The 23,286-nt window shown below is 38.1% G+C and overlaps 1 protein-coding gene across 1 annotated transcript; it reads left to right on the forward strand.

The window, feature by feature from the left end:
* Nucleotides 1–8,495: 8,495 nt before the first annotated feature.
* Nucleotides 8,496–9,437, forward strand: Cavporv1r633 (vomeronasal 1 receptor cavPorV1R633). The gene has a single exon (NM_001167417.1). It carries the CDS (start codon nt 8,496–8,498, stop codon nt 9,435–9,437), a length of 942 nt encoding a protein of 313 aa, NP_001160889.1.
* Nucleotides 9,438–23,286: the final 13,849 nt, after the last annotated feature.

The raw sequence follows: 23,286 nt of genomic DNA on the forward strand, positions 1-23,286 counted from the left end.
TATCACCATGTTTTGAAGTCCCATCAAGCTTTTGTTCTTCTGTCTCCATCAGTCTTATCTTATTGTATCTTATTGGATTTTATTATATGTGATAGTACAAACAAAAACTTTTATAGACAAGGAGATAATTTAGAAATCATTGTTCATTTTATGTTAGTTGGTTCTAACCCTGTAATACTTTCATTCTCTTGAATGGTTTTGCATTGTCTTGATATGTTTGATGCTGTATATACAAAGTTATACTCAAATATTTCAAAGAAAGAGACACTACAGTAACTACTGTTATGTTGGGTTATCTTGTGGTGAAACACTATGTTGCTCAAATTGTTCTGTTCTACCCTGTGCGGTTGTATTGTTATGTCCTCTTTTATCTCAATCTCCTTTTTATAAATTTATTTTTTATTTTTTTATTAAGGGAAAAATAAACAAAAAAGCAGGGTATATTATAGTAACTATTTTGATTTCCTATTAACTTTATTTGAAGCCCTGTATTGTTCTCACCATCTTGTTTTGACAGATTTACTCTATTCTGTTTTGCCTGATAGTATCAAGTTTGAGGGTATAGGCAACTACTTTGAAGGCAATAAGATTCACTATGATGCCCATTCTGGTTTGACTATTATCTTCTTTTGAAATCCTGTAATGTCTCCAATGTTTTGGTTTTATTGGTTTTTTCTGTACTGTTTTGTTCAATTTTATTATGCCTGATGATATAGGCAATTCTTTTTAAGACAGCAAGAGGCATAATGGTAACCATTGTTGATCACCCTGTATTCTGTTTTTACATCATGTACTATGTCCATCCTTTTGATTTTACTGACTCTGTTTTGTTTTGTCACATTTGGTTTTATTCTCTTCAAAGAAAGTAATAAGAACTGTGGCAGTTAATAAAACCTAAAAATATGTAATTGCTATTGTAAAAAAGAGAGGAAAAGAAAGTGCTCTAAAGGATATAACTGCATGTATATTTAAGTGTATCAGATAGATAACCATATTAGTGAGTTTTTGTTGGATCATTGAACAGAGCTGTTTGCAATCTCACTGTTTGAATGTCCACTTTGTATGCTTTAATTTTGTAATTTGAACAACTATTTCTAAGATGACAATATGTAGTCTATTAACTAGTGATTTCTTACTGTTATTTTTTTGAAATTCTGTATCACTTGTACTCTTTTTCTATTTTGTTCTTTTTCTCTTTAAATAAAATTCAGTAAAGAATGATCAGCTTGAGGCTTTTGTAGGTGCATGGTTGCAACTTGAGACCATTCTTATAAATGAAATGAATTAAGTTCTGTCTTAGTTACTTTTTACTCATCATCGAGTCAAAATACCTGATGACCAAAATTGGGAAAGGAAAGCTTTATTTCTTACAGTATTTGGAGGTTTTAGTCCACACTCAGTTGGCTCCCAGGCAAAGTGTTCATGGCAGCTGTAAACAGCAAGGCAGAAACCATCAAGAAAGCAAGACATGCCTTCTTCCTGCCACTACATCACATCCTGGCTCTACCCCTATGTGGGAGTAGCATGGACACCATCAACCCAAGCAATATACAACGAACCAATCACAGATGCATAATATAAATGCCCAGAGCCTGGGGGCCACAGACATAAACCATGACATTTGCATCTGTGCAAATGGGATCTCCACTGCACCTTTGGCTTCACCCTTACATCTTCACAAACCATGACATAAACCAAGCAATATACAATGAACCAATCACAGATGCATAATATAAATGCCCAAAGCCTGGGGGCCACAGACATAAACCATGAGATTTCACCCCTTTTACCCAGGACTCCAGTACATTTTTTATACAAAAGTCATTTAGTCCATCTCCAAGAGTTACCAAAGTCCTAAGAGTTTTAGCATTGCTGAAAGGTCCAAGGCCCAGGTCTCCTCCAAGATCTATTGTAAATGCTTAACTGTAACCTCCAGTAAAAATGAAACAAGGTTAAACATTTCTGAAATGCAAAGGCACATGATAAACAGTACCATTCTAAAAGTTACAAACAGGGGAATATAAAGCATTGGAAACATAGGCAAATCTAACATCCAGCAAGGTGAACATTAAGTCCTAGAGTTCCATGCTCAGCATCTGAAGCAATCTGGATGCAAGCTCCAAAAGGCTTGGGTGATACCACCCCCATAGCATATCAAGGAATTTCAGGTCCCACAGCTTTTCTCTTAAATCCTCTCTGCTTGCTTTTTGCAACTTTCCTTGGATCACCCACATTCCTGGCTTTTCCAACCTTCTGGGATCTCCACTGCACCTTTGGCTTCACCCTTACATCTTCACAAATTGCCCTCTCAGGGGCACACTGCTTGGCCTCCCAGGCTCTTTGCAAGAGAGGTGGAAGCCCTCTTACCCTCAGAATTTGTGCATTTTCCTTGCACCTAAAGTCAGCACCATGTGGATTCTGCCAAGGTTTGCTGCCAGCTGGAGTAGTCACCAGAGTTTTCTCTCTCTTAGATGTAGGGGTCAATTGCCTGCGTCCTTGCGCTCTGTGAACCTGTTTGTGAAGAAAAGCTTCTCTATGTTACCACCATTCTGGAATCTCACATTGACTCCACCACCATTCTGGAGCATGGTGCTCTGCAGCTTTCTCCTCTGAGCAAATTCTTTCACTTTTGCCTTTTTGAGGCTGCAAAGGGTGAGGACCTGCTGCTTCCTGGGGTGACCCGGGGGCATCTTTTTATCTCTCTGTTTCTTCTCAGCAATCAAAGTCTCAATTCTGTCTTTACAATTCACAGCTTTCTGGGAGTTTTCCTTCTGACCAAACTCACAGTATTGTAAATTATCCTGCTGGGCTCTTTGTTCTGGATTTGCAACATAAAATCCCCAATAAGAGACATGCCATAGCCTCAACATTCAGCTGCCTTGAAATTTCCTTTTCCAGATTAATCAGTGCATTGCCTTTAGTCTCAGTCTCAGGCAAATCTCTGGGCATGAGCAAAATACAGACAAACTTTCTGCCAAGCTATAACACATATCATAAGAAGTCCAACAACCAATGCAGTCCTTCTTCCCAGCAGAATCCTCCCAAGCCTAGTCTTTACCATGAGGTTTTCTATCAGCCTTGTGTTCTCCTGAGCTCTGACAAAAAAATCTCCTCTACAGAGCATCCTAAGCTTCTCCAGCTCTATGCATCCAGGTGACATGTCTGAATCTTTCCAAATTCTGCCCACAAGCCAATGCCAAAGCCTCTCAAAAAACATGGTGAGGTCTAGTCACAGCAACACATCCACTTCTTGTTACCAAATTCTGTCTTAGTTATTTTTTATTCTTCGCTGAGACAAAATACCTGATGACCAAAGTTGGGAAAGGAAAGGTTTATTTCTTATAGTTTTTAGAAGTTCCAGTCCATACTCTATTGGCTCCAAGGCAGTGAGGCAGTGCGAGGCCATGGTTTATGGCATGTGCAAACAGCAAGGAAGGAACCAGCCAGAGAGCAAGACACACCTTCTTCATGCCATTACATCACATCCTGGCTCCACTCCTATATGGGTGTAGCACTGACACCATTAATCCAAGCCCTATGCAACGAACCAATCACAGATGCATAATGTAAATGCATGAGGCCTGGGGACCACTGACATAAACCATGACAGGTTCACATGTTTATATACCATATTGCATCCTAGCATAAAGAACTGAAAGTGTATATAATACATTAAGTCTACAATAGATATTGTGAAAGGCTAAAAATCTGCTCAAAGAGGTCTATATATCTCTCTTTTGAAGAAAACAATATGCACTGTAACAACCATCATTAAATTCCTGTCGTCCTGTTTTGAAATCCTATATTGCTGTAGTGTTTGGGTGTTTGTTGCTGTTGTCTATTTGTTTCTGTTGTTTTTGTTTTTATGGCTGTTTATATCTTTAAAATAGAATAAAATAATACTAATTAGAATTAGTGAAAAATCACAAGATGTAACAAATTAAAAATCTCTTTTGACATCAACAATATCAGAAAACTCCCCAAGTTCAGGGAAAGAAATAAAATCATAGGTTAAAGAGGTATTTGGAGCTCAAAATGTGTCTCCAATACCTTCCATTAACATTAGGTGACTCAAAATTTTGTTTTATATGAGTTCTTTATTCTCTTCTACTTGTGCATCACTCTGCTTATGTGATTATCATACTTGAAATATTTTGTTTGAAATATTATGTTCAGTATCTATTAAAGTGAAAAATAGTATCTACAGGTTCATTTATTGTGCTCAAAATTTGTTATTTCCAACCTCCTCTAGCTCCATATATATTTTAGGACAGTTTTGTCTAGTACTTGAAAGACTTTGAAGCCTATGCCAGGCATCTGACATTTGCCACTAGAGGAATAAAGATCTATTTCTAACTGTTCTCGTGACATGTGTGGTTCTGGGTCCTTCTCTGGAGTTACCAGTTGGGAGCTCTGAATCATTTTCAGTTTAATGCAGTTCTTTAGTCTGGAAGATGCAAAGCTAATCAGCAGTTTGAAGGTACTGATCATATAACTACTGCAGGACATTAGGGGAGCTTCCTTTCCACCAGTGCATCACAATTTGTGCCTATGCAGCATCAGGGATATGCTCTTCCTAGTGCATCTGGCTGTTTAGGTAAGGATAGGCTATGGCCAATAACCCTACAGTCTGAGGCTTTTTACCATCATCCACTCCTACCTGGCATTACTGTTTGGTTACAAAAATTAGTCTGCAGACATGGCTCTATGGCCACACCACTCTGAATATACTTGATCTCATCTGATTTTGAAAGATAAGCAACGTCATTTCTGCTTAGCACTTCTATGGAAGACTGGCTTGGGATAGATGAATTGTCCTCAAGTCATCATAAGATTCCTTTGAACTTCACTCAATCCATATGTCACCCAGTCCTACACTAAGTCGTACATTCTGAGTTGAGTTTCTCCAATTTGAAGCCATTTTCATTAATATTTTCCACTTAAGGGAGCTCAGAATGGACAATCAGCCTCAGAAATACATTCATTCTAGATACCTTCTACACTTGCATTAGCACACAAAGAATGTGAGCAACTCAAATGAAACCTTCCTCTCTGGCTACAACATATCTTCAGTTTATTTTTGCCAGTATTTTGTACCTACTGTATTGTCTCTTTCTTCTTTATATAAGATGTTTTTGAAAAATGTGATGAATTTCCAAATTAAAATATGTTTATTGTTATAAAGACACATTGGCATTAATGTCCCTCAAAGGAGTCCTCACAATTATTGTTTCATTTTGGGGCCATGTATTTCATATTTTATGTAATTTCTAATCGGGAACAATCTTTATTTTTCAACTAAAGTCCATAATTTTCTATGTGTTGCTTGTGAACTCATAGTAACAATTTACAAAAGCATTTACCTTCTTTTTTATTTTAAAGAGATTAAGACAAAAGAGGACATAACAAAGCAGATCAGATAAGAACAATACAAGTAACACAACATTTTACCACAAGACAACCCATAATTAACAGTACCTACCATAATGTCTCTTTCTTTGAAATAGTTGAGCATAGCTTCATAGATGATAGTATCAAGTAAAACAAAACAGTATAAAATCATTCAAGACAATGAAAGTATTTTTCAGAACCAAGTAGTAGAGAATGAACAATGGCTACTATATAATCTCATTTTCCATAGGAAATTTGCTTATACTATCACACATAATAATATCCAATAAGATATAACAGTATAGAACCAATTTTATTAGATTTCCTGACAGAATTTCAATATTAATTGCCATTCAACTGCATCAGAAAGTTAAATTAATGGATGTACTTGTGTTGCTTAGTCCAGTGGTGTTGACAATTGTAGAATTATGTTCTTATTTTTACTAGTGTCTCTTAAAATCCTTCTCAGATATTCTTGTCACTCTATATTGCTCTTCTAATAATATAAATGTTAGGACCATGCAGTGAGATAAGAAATAACATGTTACTAGATCTTGGCCAAAAAAATGTTAGGAAAGCACAGGTTATGCTGAGATTGGCTCACTCCCATTCTCTCTCATATAGGACTCAGCATTTCCTGACCCATTTCATGAGGGACATGTCTCCCTGCAATTGTCAGAGAAAAATAATAGCCTCTACAAAAGTTTAGTATTCCCTAAAAAGAAACTTGTAAATATTGTTGACATCCACCACCTGGGAAAATATAGCTGTCAGAATTGATCTCAACTCCCCAAGCTAGCATACTCATTGCCACTGCAGATGAAGTGATAATTACAGGTCTGAGGGGAGGTGAAGACACAAAATCACAGACCCATATATCAGGTGCCAACTGCCCCTTGCAGAATTAATCTTGCTCATGGAGAGAGGAGAGTGTCACACAGTGATCTCCAACCTGGCAAAGTGATGCAGCTTGGTGAGTGTTTCATATTGCAATTTGGAAGGCAGGGTTAATAAGGGAAAACTTATATGAAGAATATAGATAATCACCCTGGAGTCAGGGATTCTGAATTAATCCTGGCTGAATACCAAAGCTACACAGGGAGCAGACACTTTCTTAGTAATGGGCTCAGAAAGTAAAAAGAAATGAGGTTTCTATAACTTCTGCTGATCATTTATATTGTCTAAATTAATGTGTTCTTCACTAGCAGTTATTTTGTTGTGTAGTTTATGTGACATTGCAGCTTGATATTTAGCATGCTTACTGAAGTTGCTCTAATTGATAAAAACATTCAATTACAATCAGAAAAGCCAAGACAATCTAATGGAGGACTGTGTCAGTAAGGCTGTATTATTTACCTGAAAGTTTATGAATGAGCAGGTTTTAAACTCCTTTTCAATACATAGGCCAACATCCACACAGAGAGACAGATGCAAAATATATGTGTGTGATGGATGTGTGATGAATTTGTTATAATAGTATATGAACTGTGCATATATATTATTGCACTTTATAACATTGAAGTGCATAATTTTCCAGTGAATCACTGCAATATTTTCTTCACTATACAAAATAGGTAACCAAAAAATATATGTGTGCTATTACTTAAAAAGTAAAAATTTAAAATTGCTGTTCTAAGAAATCATAAATACACTTTTCAGGATTATAACACTGATCCTATGATTTATTCATATCTATAAAAGTATGATGATATCCCAAGACAAATAATATCCTGCACAGGAAGTGAATCAAGCAATTGGACAATCAAGCAATATAGAAAGATTTTTCTCTCACTATAGGTGTAACATCTAACTCAATGAGACAGTCATCATATTTTTTCTAAAAGTGTTCAGTATGTCTAGTGTATCTGGCATTTTCTCTTAAATTTAGGGTAGCAACATATAAGAAAAACAGTATAATCAATGTTGCTTTCCATCATTTGTTGGCAGTTATAATTACTCTAATTTTCACGTACTTCAAAACCTTCTCATGAATTGTAACAAGCCACCCTGAATTGCAATTTCATGGAAGATGTGCATGTAGAGGGAATATCTGTACTGTTTTTAAAATTAGCTTTGAACAGAATACTAACTCTTATTAAATGAATGTTAAAGTATATATTGCACTATAACAGACCCAAAACAAACCCAAATCCGCTCCTTTAACATATACACAAATAAGTTTCCGTGTCTTTCATTGCCATTTTGCTTCTTTCTGTGTATTCTGCTTCACAGACCTTGTTTCATTGTTAGTAATTTCAGTTATCTCATGGATCTGGCAGTGAATAAGTAAATGATATGAAATCAATACCCAGTTTGTCTCTATCCTATAATCTTGTAGACTATATTGGCTTTACATCCCCAAATTTAGTGTATGACATGATTTTTGAGGAGTTCCTTTAACAGGAATTACTGTGTTTGGTTCATAACTGAGGAAATTGAGTCATTAAGCAGTATTCCTGGCATCACTTTTTTCCTTATTGCCCACAGCTTATCCAGAATCTGCTTCCTGCCACAGGAAAGTCCCTCAGTGCACCTATATTTTTTAAACATTGAAATAATCACTCATAAATGATGTTGACCAGAAGTATGAATGTTCAAACATAAATGGAAATGCAACATCAAATATTATGAAAGAAGGTAGCAGGGAGATATAAAAAAAACCCAGATATATTTTTGGATTCCTTGTGGAATGCACTGATACAGCTTTTAAGGAAGCATGGATGTTCTTCATGTTATCACTCAGCCAGGAGTAAGGTGATCCCTAACCTTAATCAAGTCATGAATTTACACAATTACTTAACCTCTCTGTGCCTAAGATTTACTTATCTTTCTAGTTCCTCATTTTACTCATGCTTGCATCATAGATGGTGAAAAAACAATTAGCCTTCATGACTGTCCACTTCCCAACAGAAATTTACAATTAAAAAGGTCTTTAACTGTATAAATCTGGTATTGGAGCCCTCTCAAAAGGAAAAAAAAAACAGGACATAGTTCTAGATGGGAACCAATGGCAGGTGGAGATTTTGGTCTATGTGACCTGGTACATGCAGCCATTGCATCTGCCCTTGCAGGGTCCTCAGCTCAGACAACAGGGAATGGGCAGGATGTCAGCCAATGAAGTTGTTGTAGGTGTCATCTTCTTATCACAAACTGTGATTGGGGTTCTGGGCAATTCCTCTCTTCTGTACCATTATCTCTTCCTTTACTTCACTGGGTGCAGGTTAAAGTGTACAGACCTGATTCTTAATCACTTGATTTTTGCCAACTTCTTAACTCTCCTGTGTAGAGGAGTACCCCACACCATGGAAGCATTTGGTTGGAAAGTTTTCCTTGGTAATGTGGGGTGCAAACTACTCTTCTACCTACACAGAATGGGTAGAGGAGGGTCCATTGGAACCATCTGTTTCCTGAGTGTCTTCCAGGCCATCACCATCAGCCCCAGGAACTCCAAGTTGGCAGAGTTTAAAATGAAGGTTTCCAAGTATGCTGGCTCCACTTTGTGCCTCATCTGGGTCCTGTACAGCCTTGTAAATGTTATTTTTCTTATGTACATGACTGGGAATTCAATGAAGGAAAATCACACAGGCCTAAAATATCATGCATACTGTTCCAGTGTTCGTCCCGACAAAACTGCAGAGTCATTATATGCAGCCCTGCTGTCCATCCCTGATGCTTTGTGTGTGGGGCTCATGCTCTGCACCAGCAGCTCCATGGTTTCTGTCCTGTACAGGCACAGGCAGCAGATGCGATGGATCCACAGGACTAATGTGAACCCTGGATCTTCTCCTGAGTCCAGAGCAACCAAACACATTCTTCTCCTGGTCAGCTCCTATGTTTGTTTTTACACACTCTCCTGCATCTTTCAAGTTTTGTTTTCTCTTACTTATAATCCCAACATTTTCCTGGTGAACATATGTGCCATAGTTGCTGGGTTTTTCCCATCTGTCAGCCCTCTGCTGCTGTTGAAGTGTGAATGCAGAGTATCCAGGTTTTGCTTTGCCTGTATAAGGAATGGAAAATCACCTATGTATATGACAAATGGGTAAATTTTTAAGTTTTTGCATTATTGGGCTTTTTGAATCATCCAACAGAATTATTGACACATATATTCACATTACATGAGGATACAGGTTTAAACAACTATACTTGTGTATAAGATATCTATGTGTGTATACATTTTAAGTTCAAGTAAATTCTCTATAACAAACATCTTCTTCATGGTTGCAAATAATACTAGTTACAACAGAAGTAAGCTGGTTTACCATATACTTTGCTTTATATATTCCTGCATTTGGTTGAAAAATTTGATCAAATTAATGACACATTTTTTATTTATCTATTTTTATGCTTGCGTATTAACTAGTCTTGTTTAAGAAAGATACAGTCAATTTAGCAACTGAAATAACCCTTAAAATTTTCATACAGCAGTGGACATATCTGGGCAGTTATCATCAACCTATTTTGTCATTGTAATCCTGGTTAAATTTTCTTTGCTGACTTGTATTATGTTAATTTATTTTCATAAAGGTACATTTTATTGTAGGGAGATTAAATGTAGGGTCTTATTCATGGATGTTGGCAAGTGTTCTACCACTGAAGCACACTCCTTTCTGCTCTGTATGTTCTTTTAGAAAACTTGTCAGTACATGACGTTAATACTTTTTTAACTGTTCACAATGATATTAGATACTCATGAATTTTTCTTTAAAAAATGTATTTTAAAAGGAATAAAAAAGCAATAAAATGGAGCAAATCACTGGTATTGTTCAGACAAATGATTGCAGTTGTCTTTACTCTGGGAGAATGATTTAAAGGTAACATTTTACAATGTATGTACCATAGTTGTCCCTGATTGATGTGCTTTGAAATTTTGTTGTAGATTTTTATCTTAATTTCATTCTTTTTCTATCTTAGAATAAAATGGATTTGAAAAATGTAGAACAACAAGTGAGAAAAATATGGGATTTCAAAAACAACACAAAAGGAAATCCACGATAGTTGCAATATTGCATATTGTTATTCTGTAAATGGATGATCATACTGCCAGTTTTATGTCTGCAATATCAATCAAAGTACTCTAACATTAAAGTTTCTTTTAACTACACTTGCTGTCAACTCAGACTGTGTTCCTCTAAATCAGCCAGTTACTTATGGGGTGGTAGCAGGGAGCTTTTCGTGTCTCCCAGCCTACACCAAAGATGCCTGACAGGAGTGCATGTCTTGGCTTCTTGGTTCACCTACCAGCCCACAACTGCCACTGGCTCACAGGAAGATGCAGGTCAGCTTCATGCTTGATCTCCTGGACTGCCTGGCTACTGCTGGCTCACAGGAAGTGTTGCATGGCTTCTGACTTTTCTCCCAAACCCTCAACTCCCATTGGCTAATGAGAGGCCAAAGTTTGGCCTCTTCATTCTCCTCCTGCCCCTCTTGGATGCTTCTGGCTCACAGGAGGGCACATCTTGGGTTCTTGGTTCATTACCTGGTCACTGACAGTAAGTGGTTTATAGGAGGGCACAGATATTTCCCTTTTAACTGCTACTGTGGTGAATGTCAGTTTTCACAAAGTCTTGGGTAAATTTCCACTCAAGTGATGATCTCATTTTCACAAAAATATAAGTAGTTTTCCTGCTTTATGACTATTTGAAATCATATTTATATAAGGCCTCTGAGATTGTGTCATTTATTTTTATTTAAAGCATAAAACTTTAAAGTTGTCATCTACAATCTACTCATAACCAATTTGTTATGCACTCGTGGTAATTTGAGCCTGTCTTTTCAATCTATTAATAAATTTAAATTTATTTTGAAAATATAGCATTGGTTTTCTTTGCTTCTCAATTCCACTCACCAACACTGGTTAATGTCACTTCTCTGATTTGGCTTTCATGATAAGTCTCCTGATCACTATATCTGTCCTTTGTTCTTTGTCTTATCAGAGACAGTGAACCATACAGTCAAGGCCAGTCCTGATGTTAAAACTCCACAGTGGATGAGGGTCAAGGAAGATTAAGAAATTGAAAGCATGATGATTCTTTCAGCCACTAGACAGGAACTACACTGTCAGAACCTGTCTACATTGAGCACTGTGGAACCCTGGAGCACATCAAAGGTCTGAAACTTCCAAACAAAGCTGTGCTAGTAAATTAATGTCATTTCTTGCATTTATAGCTCTTAGCACTGAAACAGCTGCCCTACCATTCTTGATGGCACAGGGCCACCTGTATGTTCTTCTGGAGCAGCCTGCCTACATCTTCTAAGATCATTTGTGGTTCAATTGGTAGGACATTGTGTTCTTACTGCCCCTTCTAGACTTGGCAGTATTGCCCTAGAGTCTGATACACACTCCTAGAAGCCTCCTGGCACTATTATAAACCACTCCTGTTTTCTGAGATTACAAAGGCCAGTGTCTCTCTTTTACATTTTTACTAAGTCTTTCTGTTTGCTTTACCACTTCTGTCAGGGAGCCATTTAAGGTCTTTAATATTTAAAAGTACTTTCAGATTTAGTGGAATTGAGAACATAGTTATACGTGAACAACTCAAGAAGAAACACTGTAAGGGCCTCAGTCCTTACCTATACACTTCAGATTGATGACCAGTCTTTACATCTCAGTTTGTAGTATACAAAACATACATTACATACTCCAAACAATAATCAAGGAAACAAAATTTCAATTTGAGGAAGGATTAGATAATATGATTTCCTGAATTCTATTTTTCTTATACTATTCATAAGTCCAGTTTCCAATTAAGGAAAAACATACAAAATAATTGAAAAGAGAAAAGGAAATAAAACACCCAGAAATCATATAGATAAACAAGAAAGTGGTTTAATCAAAAGCCAAAAAAAAACATTTCTCCATGGTGTGCAGAAATTACCATTCAGAGCATGCCCTCAAAGTATCTAACAAGTGATGTCAGAGTCCACATGAGTACAGTGATAGAGTAACTGAAGTAGACCCTGAGCAAGATAGCAAAAAGTTGGCATGGAGAAAATAAGCAACAAGAAGAAGCAATGAAGCTGTGAGTAAGTTCAGGTTCTATGCAATATAATTTGAAGACTCTGTTGCTCACAGTATTATGATATCAAGTTTTCTCTCCACCTGGACACTGCCCAGAATCTGTGATAATGACAGCAAGCAGATAGTGGGATAACAAAGGTGATGCAAATACCTGGTCTAGAGACCTTGACACCCGTGAAATGCAAACATTTCTCAGGGTAAAGAGCCAAAAGGGTAACCACAGGTGGACACTCATCCAGGGGCCATTGTCCACAATTCAGGCAGAGCTACTGTCAACGGTGTCTACCACAACTGGATATTTTTCTATCACAGCTCTTGTGGATATCAGAAAATATCACTCACACTTAGTAAAACATAGAAATACTCATGATTTTTAATCCTGAGAAAAATCTCATTATTCATTGCACTAAAAGAAGAGTTGTGTATTTGTGTAACACAAATTGTCATTAATAAAATTTCACCAATTAGTAATGTGATTTTGAAAAAATGTGGGTTGTACAATAAAATCAGCTGTAAAAACTGTGGTAGTTTAAACTGGGAGTTGTGACACACAATTGTAATCCCAATATTTGGAAACGTGATGCAGGAGGAGTGCTGGAACTTTTTGGCCTGCCTGGCTACAATTAAGTTCTAAGCTAGCTTAACTGCATAGTGAGACTCTGTCTACAAAAAGACCAAAAAATGTCGACTATGTAGGGACCTATGTAAGGTCCCTATGTAAGGTCCCTATGTAAGACAGACTCAAAAGACCCAATTTAAAACAAAACTCAATTCTCAAACTTTCACTAGGCAGTGTCTGTTCATTCATTTCTAATTTTATAGGCAGTTACACAATTTACAAACACCATAGCCTGGGAAGCAGTGATTCATGGGAAACACTGGTTGACAGCCCCTGTCACTCCTTGGTCTCTTGGTCACATTCAAGTCACATGAAGCTTGACCCTTTGTATCCCCCACAGGTCAGGAGATCTTATTTCCTGTAAGGTTCCCAAATGAGGAAAAAACTCTTCATAGAGGACACCTAGAATTGGCCTTCATTTAATACATGAAGACTCTGGTCAAGAGAGATACACTTCACAGTTAGGCTGTGAGTAGGAAATCTCTGGCCCCTGGAACTCTGCCAGCCCTTGTCATATCTCATGGAGCCAGTTTCCTTGGGTTTAACCAGACCTTGGCTGGAAGGCAGACACCGAAACATAGCACAACCCTTGGTGCAGGGCATATGGGAGGCTCAGGCAAGATGAGTAAGGCAGAAGCTGCAGCCTTACACTGCACTGTAAGCTTGGGGCCCTTCAGGCAGTGGGGGAAGCTATACAATTCCCCAGTCAGGTAACTGACTCTCCAGCTGGGAAGTTGGAGAAAAGCTGAGTCTTGCTTTCTTTGAATGACTCTGGATGGGACCTGGGAAGATGTCTTGGCTGATGCCTGGATTCTGATTCTGGAGTTGTGGCTGTGCTTTTCCTTCATAGACTGTAGACAGACCATGCTTTCAACTCATATGAGATAGCTTTATGTGCATGGTGTCAAAAGCATGAACCAGCACAGTTTTCTAGAATGCTGAGGGGATCTCCTGAGCATCTTACACAACCATTGGTGATTGATACTGAACTCAGAATAGAATCCTATCAGATGTTCATTGAAGCAGAATTTGCGAAGTCAGGGTAATTCATCTCCTGTGCTTTATCTGGTTCACAAATGTCCTTGTCAGGTCTTTCACAAGAGTGTAGGACAGAATGACCTTGAATCAAATGTCTTCATGGGGGCTCCCTCTGGGATTAGGACGCAAGGTGGACATGGTTTAGAAACATGGACAGCCATTGGCCTGGTAGGCTGCCGTGGGAGAGGAAGCCTCTTGCTAATAAGCTCCTGAACAGGTCATCTTACTGCATACAGAGCTGATGGATTCATCAACGTCTAAACATTAAACATAACAAATGTACAACAGTTAAGGCAAAAAATGGTAGAACAGTATAGCAAATAGAAAGATAATCACAAGATTTCATGCAAATCAGGATTTTCTAAAAGGGCAACTATAAACAATGGGAAAGTACACATGGAAGTAAATTTCACAAAACTCATTGTGATGCCTGCCTATAATTTGACCATGATGGGAGGCTGAGGCAGGACAATGGTGACTTTGATCACAACCTGGGCACCTTAGAAACTTAGCACAACCTTATGTCCAAAAGAAATACAAAATAAAAAGGGCTGGGAATGTAGCACAGCACAAAGACCCTGGTTCAATCCCCAGTACTGACGACAAGAAGTCACAGTACATCAGGAGAGATTCCAACTCCAGTGGTGGCCATGGGGGGAAAAATACAGAACTAACCTGATAATGTGAGTATCAATCAATCAGTTGTTGCCATACTGTTCACCACTGAAAACTCTCATTACGTAGTATTCTATTCAGGTAAAGAGAATAAAATATTTCCCTAAAATGTCAAATGACAATCACTTTTTGAAGGGAAAGTGGGAATTGTAGGGAAAGTGTGAAAGTTTGCATGTGTGGTTATAGGATTTAATATATTTGATACAACATTTCACAAAGGTCCCAAAATGTTTCTACTAGCATTTGATGGCCAACTGCTCAAAAACAGAATACATTTATCCAAAGAATGTTAATCAAAGTGGAACAGAACTCCTGCAGGACAGTTCCCACATGAGGGGCAGAAAAATCAAGTTCCTGATGGTACCCATTCTCACAGCAGAGAATCCCAAAGACACTCACCTCATAAAAGCTGAGGATTCCCATAATTCCCTGCATCTTCTGGACAGTGTCTTGAGAGAACAGCCTGGCAAGGTCTGAGGCTCAGCTTCTTTCTATAGCCATTCCTTATTGTAGGATAGATGGTATTATTTATTAGGAAAGACTTGACCTCCTGGAGAGGCAGGTGGCAGGAAGTAGCAACAAGCTGAATCCAGGTCTTAGCACCCACAAGGGATCCAGGGAAAAGCGTAAGCCCCCGTGGGTCTGGCCCGTCTTTTTCTGTGCTTCTTGAACTCAGAGACAGCCACAGTCTACAGGACATTCCCTCTTTCATACTGAGATCTGAGCTTTGTATACTTTCATTTAAAACCCAGTGTTACACAGCCTGACATGGACACCATTCCAATACTTTGCACAGCCCTTACCTATTAGTGATTCTCAGCACCAAAATCAATGAGGGCCCTGAGTGTTTGGGCTTCTGTCTACTCCAAGCAGGTTCCCTTACTGTGCTGGTAATTCCTGTACAGAATAGAGGTGCAGGCAGCAGCTCCTCATGTTCCATGGCTCAAACACACTGATCCTGCAGTTTCCTCAACTTGGCTTTTGTTTCTTCATTCTGTCATTATTGCAATGAGTACATTAGACCAAAGCTGCTGAGGCTTTATTGAATTTATATTCTCTTTCTCCATATTGGAGCACCAGGAACAAAAGGGAAGGATCCCACTCTAGTTCTTCATTGGATACCTCCTTCTCCTTACAGTGTGACTGAGGTCTCCAGAGTTCTTGCATTATCTGTGGGTAAGAGATGGGCTTTTCAGTGAATCAGCAACATTCAGTAGATTTTTTCTAAAACACAAGTTTTGGCACTTCGATATCGAGTTGTCAGCACAAGCTAGACCCTTAGTCTATGAGTTGCCTGGAAGTTCAAGACTTTATGTTCCATCACAGAACCAAATTGATGGAGACTCAAGGAAAAAGAACTTGTTGTGCAAAGGTAACAAGTGTAAAGAAGAGTTTGAGTATGGAACCAATGTGAGTCCTAACATAACACTAAATGAGGATGGAGAGTGATCCTCAAAATCTCTGAATGGGCCAGTCAGCTAGGGGAGAATAGCATAAGCAACAGAGCCTTGGATTTGAGAGAACTATCAGTTCAGATATGAGAGGCCATGTTGAAATCCACATGCAGGTGGAAAAGGCACTGTTTCTGTTCTGCACCCTCTCCAGCATCCACTCAAAATGGTTCCCTCCCACTCTGCTGGAAGAACTTTAGGCTTCACAGGTCTCCTGTGCTGATCCTCAGGTCTGAGTTCTTGATTGCTGAGGACCGTAAAGATCTGGATTCTCCACCATAAGCTGGGGATTTTCCCAGCCCTGCTGACTGTATGAATGTTGGATTTCCTACTCATATTAAACAACTTACATTGTATAGACACAAGTGCAGTTCTTCATGGGCTCACTGTCCCATGTAGGGACAGTGAGAAATTCTCACTGAACAGTCAGTTGCACACACTAGAATCTGGTATTCTCAGTGCTAATACCTGAGCCTGTAACTCTCTCTTATGATCTACTGACTCATAGCACAGTAACCTGCCTGAGAAAATGCCATCTGTTTTAAACACAGCAAAATTCCATTTTAATGCTTGCATGAAAACGCTTTTAATTCTGAATTTGTCCCCTGCCATTCTCTCCACTTTCACCAACTCTATTTAACAATAATTATCAAATCTCATATGTAAATGCCAACAACTATTCCTTTTCCATATATTTCATGAAAATTCATTCTTTTTGCAAAAATATCTTGTTTTTCAGAAAACTAGTCATGTACTCTAAGGCACTGCAAAGCCGTGACATTCAAACTAATAATCACATTTAACATTTTGTGTGAGACCCTTATAACCACATGTCAGGTTTGCACACAGGCAAGCCAGAAAGCCAGAGCCATAAGTTAATCATGTGTACAAACTCAGACCAGACAACTAACTCATAAATGTCTGCTTGACAGTGAAATACAGAGGAGGCAGAAGATTCTAGGCATGCTCAGATCAAAATCTGCAGTCCATCCTTTTTCTGGGGAGAAAACCTCCAGGTCATATTCATAGCACTCCCTAATATTCACGCTATCATTCCTTTTGCTCTCCAAAACTCTTGGAGGTTTTGTAAGACTGAGCAACTGAAGACTGACGTTTTTCATTCCTAGGATACTCCCATGCACCATTGGAAATCTCAGGGAAGAACTTCCACAGCGGCAACAACCTCGCGTTTCTCTGTCATTATATCAATCTGAAGAAAAAGAAAGACAGAAATCATAGTTGCAATTCTGTAGGCCAGAAGAAACTTCAGGATAAGAGATGACAAAGGGGTTCCCAATTTCATAATCTGTTTGATGCCATAGTGATCAATCACTAACTCCCTTGCTCCACAACCCAACAAAAGTCTACTGATGTCCTCCAGATGAGGCAAAGGGTGAAATATGGAATCACAAGGTAAAAAGCTATGGCCCCACGTGTCCAGGGATTTTCAACTGGTCATGAGAGTCCATGCCCATGTTAATGAATGAGTGGCTCTTTATTGACATTGTTTTAGGTGATTATTTTACCATGATAGGAAAGTCTACTTCAGATTTGACCACAGGCTGGCTTGTCTCCTTTCTCCCTCATCTCCCATATTTACATAATATTGTGTGACTCAAAGTGTTTTAAGAACTATTTCCCCTTTTCCATTGAGAGAATGTTCGGTTTAATGGCTGTTAGTCCTGTCTAAGGGGTTCTGTTTAACTGCCAAAAATTAGGAATGACATCAAGGGACTCTTGGTTTGGATGAAATCTTCCCTGTGTGTGATGTAGGTATCTCCACCCCCTCTCTGTGCTCAAAACTTCATCTACAAATTTTTCCTGAGAAATCCATGCAGGTATCTTTATACCAGTGTGAATGAGCAATTAGGACATTAGTCAAAGAGAACTGTGCTCACTACATCTAGCACAATTATACTTGGAATGAAATAAATTACCAATAAGCCTTATACAGAAAGCTTCATGATATCCTGTAAAATTGTGGGAAAAAATCATCATTTACCTTGGTTCAAAAAAAGTGAATATATGGACTGTCCCTAACTTAGCATGTCTCTTCTCCTCCCTTGAAGCCTGCTTCCTGGCTATAATACCATGAACTATTTCTCTTTTGCCATAATGTGCAACTTGAGACAGCACTCTATGAACTGCAACATGTGTAAGTTGTGATCCAAGTAAACCTCTCATTTTACTTATTGAGTATTTTGTCCCATGAATGAGAAAGTAACTAAGACAGAGACAGTCACAATATAAAGAAAAAGAGGTCAAGCATTTTGTTCTATTTTCATTACCCAGTAAATATCTGTAAGGTCGAGCAGAATCGGTGTTTTCACCAAAAGCAGTCTTCATATCCCTGGAACATAACCTAGGAAATTTTAATATACATATTAGAGGTAGAAGTCACAGCTTGGGGGGTGCAAACAAGGCCATACCAGGCAGAAAACCGAGTCTTGGAACCAGTGCCATGCACGGACTGCTGCCCCAGTGGGAAGAGCAAAAAGAAGCCTCCATCTTGAGTGAGCACCATTTTCAGACTTGTGGAAGGGAGAATATGGCCACACTAGGAAGCAAGCCCAGTCTGAGAATGAGCACCATGCACAGGTCACCAGTGGAATAGTCCACCGGTAGAAAGAAAAGCAAGAAGTACCAATCTCCCCCAACTCCATTCCACTCCTGTAAGTGACACAGTTATCTGGAAAAACATAGACTGTGATGATAGATATGGAGGTGAAGTGCAATTGAATGCTTGTGTTCCTTTGGTGTTTCACTGACACTGCAGATTTAGGGCCAGAGGTCTGCTCACAAGTTCAGAGGAAAGTGTTAAAAAGTGTGACATATAGGAGGGTCTCCTCCTGAGAATTGTGGGTATTGTTGATTCCCCATGGCTTTGTTTTTAGGTTCTATATTATTTCCATTGTTTTGAGGGTTAGGTTTTATTCTTTTTTGTTTGATTATGTCATATACATTGGCAGGAGCAGTTATTTCCAAGATAGCAAGGTATAGTATAGCAGCTATGTTGGATATACTATTTGCTTGTTTTTTGAAATCCTTTACTGCACTCATTGTCTTGATTTTATTGTTTTTATTCTATTCTGTTCCCTTTGATTTTTTACTATGTTCAAAGTTATCTGCTACTATTTTGAAGATATCAAAAGGCATAATGGTAGCTAATGTCAATTTCATAATGCTTTGAAGTCCTATATCACTTACACTCATTTCTTTTGATTGATTTTATTCATTTTATCCTGTTTAAAATAAAAAAATTAGAGTAATTAGCTACACCGAGATAATGGGATTCTTCCTAATAATACATTGTCCAATACAGTAATTGCCAAAGTTAGTGATTTTTCAACTGACTCAGAAAACTGAGATTAGATGGTTTAGGTTTTTTCTTGATTAATTTTTCACAGTTTATCCAAACATTCTACTTCTATGATTTTTATCTGTCTCTTAACGTATTGCTATAGCACATAGTAACATTTTGCAGCACTTCAGAGTTTGTGCTGTCAGACCAGCCTTCTAATACCTCTCTGTATCACTCTGTTTGTCCTTACTTTCTTCATTTGGAACTAACGCATTTATTAATTACATTGAGACAAAAAATAAACAAAGAAAATCAGAATTATTCTTGTGTTTGTTTCTTTGTTGTTCAAGCTGGACTTAAATTCACTGTGTAGTGCAGTCTGGAATTGACCTCAAAGCAATCTTCCTTTCTCAGCATCCTGAGTACTGGAACTACAGTCATGTACCAACATGCCTAGCAGAATTATTCTTAATTGTGTGAAAATTACTACATAAAATAGCACATAATATCTGTACTACCATAACAAAATTTGCAAATAGAACTTTTGGATAAAGAAAAGCAATTTCATTTCAATTCAAAGGTAATACAAAGTATATAAGCCTAAAGCATGTTTTCTTTATTTGGGATTTGTTTTGCTTCGATTTAAAGGTATGAAGTGACTAAGGTAATAACTGAGACCACCAGATTTTTACTGTAGTCAGGTGAAGGTAGCACATTGAAAAACACCAAATTTCTCAACTTACGCAGAGCTGTTTATCATAAACATGTTGAGCAGACTTATTAATAAGAGTAGTTCATTGAGGTTAATTATCCAGTAAAAATCAATATACTCCTCGATGGATTATAAACAAGTAATTTTTCAAATGGAACAGAACATAAGAACGTAAATAGTAAGAAAGTATTTTGTGTTTTGATACAGGGTCTATTTTGTGGGCCAGATTGGCCTCAAACTGGAAATTATCCTCCCTCAGCTTTCTGAGTCCTGGGACTACAGGTATGTGCCATACTATTCTACGAAAGGAAACCTAAAACCAAGATTTTAAAAGTAATACAAATATAATGAGACCCCATCCTTAACCTTGGGAAGCTAAATTGGAAATAACATTAAAAATGTGTCAGTTAGGAGGGCGTGGTGGCACATGCCTACAATCTTAGCACTCCCGAGGTTGAGACAAGAGGATCACCATTAGAGCAAGGCCAGCCTGGGTTACAGTGTGAGTTCAAGGCAAGCCTGACTTACACAGTGAAATCCTGTCTCAAAAAAAAAAAACAAAAAACCAAAAGAAAAGAAAAAGGCACCAGTCAGTTTTGAACAAGTTACTCCATGGCAACAAACATTCCTAAATTCTCATGAGCTTACATTTACTTCTTCTTGATGCCTGCTTTCATTCAACTATTGCTTCCATAAGTCCATTGTGGTTCTACTGTTTAGGACATGGTATTTTTTCTGTTATTTCATGTGGTTTGTTTGTTTGTGTTGAGGTAGGGTCTCACTAGATAGTGCAGCCTGACTTTGAACTCACTCTGTATCCCAGATTCACATTCAGTTTGCAGTGAGATCCTTCAGCCACAGACTTCTTTGCACTGTGATTACAGGTGTGCACCTCCACACTGAGCAGAACAATCCAGGCTTCTTAAAGCAGAACTGAACAAGTAAATGGAGTCTCTTCAAAATTTCCCTTTAAGTTAAAATGACCAATTTTCCGCCACCAAGCTTCTGGAGCATGATCTAGAGCTTTTAAGGATTTCTTGGTAAAACCAACTTTTGGCATGGACCTATTGATCTCTGAGTCATGGACTGTCTAGGCCTCTGGGTACACAGCTGCCCATAGTGCCTGTGGTTTTCTGTCACTCTGTTTCTTAGGTTGGTGATGCGGGATAAAAGAGTAACGAAGCCAGGGCATAGCACCTCCTTGGCAAACATTAGGTCCAGAGGTAAATTTCTGCAGTAAGTTAGATCTGGCCTGCCTTGTATGTGCTTCCTGGAAGTGTGATCTCATAGTGCCAGAAGCAGGAGTCAAGCTGAGTTTTTCTTGCCTAAGGTCAGGTACATGCAAAGGTGTGGTCAAGTCCTTGTAGAGCCTGCTGGGTGAGAAGGTAGACCCCATCATGCCTTGCCCTCACTAAGTGCATCATTTTCTACAATTATATGTTAAAGTAGTTTTAAAAAGTTCTGATATTGGTGCCTGAACCTCACATGACCTGGGAATTCACATTTTATAGGGAGATGTAATCTTCTGACACTTCTAGGGAACCAAATTCCTTTTGGTAGGACTCCTAATGTCTACAGAATGGGTAACTTTGTGTTACCTTTGTTTACATCCATTTTTGCTTACTATAGCAAATACCTGAAACTAGGTCAATCATAAAAGAATTTTGTTGGGTCATGAAATTGGAGCATGAGAAGTCCAACATGGTGGTGCTGGCATCTGTCCTTAGTGCCAAGTCCTAACCCAGGGCAACTTTCAGCTGGGTTGGGTGAAGGGAGAATGAACACAAACTCTATCAGTAAATCTACTTAGACTGTTTTTTTTCTAATGATGGTCATGTTGTACGTTTCACTGAGAGAGTTCTCTCAAGTTCACAACAAGAGACATTTTCAGGAAAGTCAGTGTCACTGGTCACTCCAAGTGTGAGTGGTATACTAAGCAAGCTGAAGAAAAATGCCACAGTTATTTTCACAGCCTAATATATATCACCAGACATGGAAGCACACACCTGTAATCTAAGTACTCTGGGAAGCTAAGTCTAGATGATCACAAGGTTTACCCAAATCATGGGTAATTTAAACATTCAGAAAATGCTCTGTCTCTGCTCTGTCAGAAATGCTGGTCCCTGGGTTCAGTCCCTATAAAACTTATATATAGTGGCACCTCAGTTAATGAACTTAACTCTCCACGATTGTTGTCAAAGATTGCATAAACTTTTTTGTAAAAAAACATGTTTTGGATGCACTGAAATATTCTAAAATTATAATATAGAGATTGTTTTACAATTCTGTAAATGTACTGAGTTACTGAATTGTATACTTAAAATGAACAAATTTCAATTACACTGTGTGTAAATTATATCTCACGGAACTTTATTTATTTTTTTGGTCCCTGAAATTGAACTCATGAGTGCTTTGCCACTCAGCTAAATCCAAACTTAGTTTTAAAAATTCTGATGACACTTCTAGTCTCAATACAAATCAATTTTAATTTAATGCACATATTACTACTCTTTAGATTCATGTTGTATCTTTCAAATCTACTTATTAGTGAAATTTCGTAGTCATCCATTAATAAATATACTTCTATAATCAATAAATCATCTCCTATCCTTATATCCTAGTCATACTTTGGTTTCTATATATTACCTTGCCACAACATTTTCCAATTATTTAGTTTTTTTTTTTTTTCTTTTAAGGAAGGAGATAGAACAAAGCCAATTTAGGCAATGCAGTGAAATTGGTGCAGAACTTCAGAGCAGGACACTGGTATAACTGTAATAGGTACCACAGTGCATCTTTTTGTTTTCATAATAGCTATTCAATCATTTAGGTATAACAAAATCAAACCAGAACATTATAAAACCAATTGAAAGTGAATATTGGAAGGAGCAAAACCATTAATCATAGCCTAACGAAACAATGAAAACAATGTTTGCCTTCAAAGAGAAGATGGAAAGAAATCCCTCCTATTTGTTATAGTTCATATGGTCATCCTCCCAAGAGATGCTCAGACCTCTGCCCTGGGTTGCTAATGAACATGGGGAGGGATAGCATGTTTGATTCTCCACTCACAGGCTG

This window comes from Cavia porcellus, unplaced genomic scaffold, assembly GCF_034190915.1.
Source record: "Cavia porcellus strain 051 isolate PalLab524CR breed Dunkin Hartley unplaced genomic scaffold, mCavPor4.1 scaffold_7, whole genome shotgun sequence".
Lineage (NCBI taxonomy): Eukaryota > Metazoa > Chordata > Mammalia > Rodentia > Caviidae > Cavia > Cavia porcellus.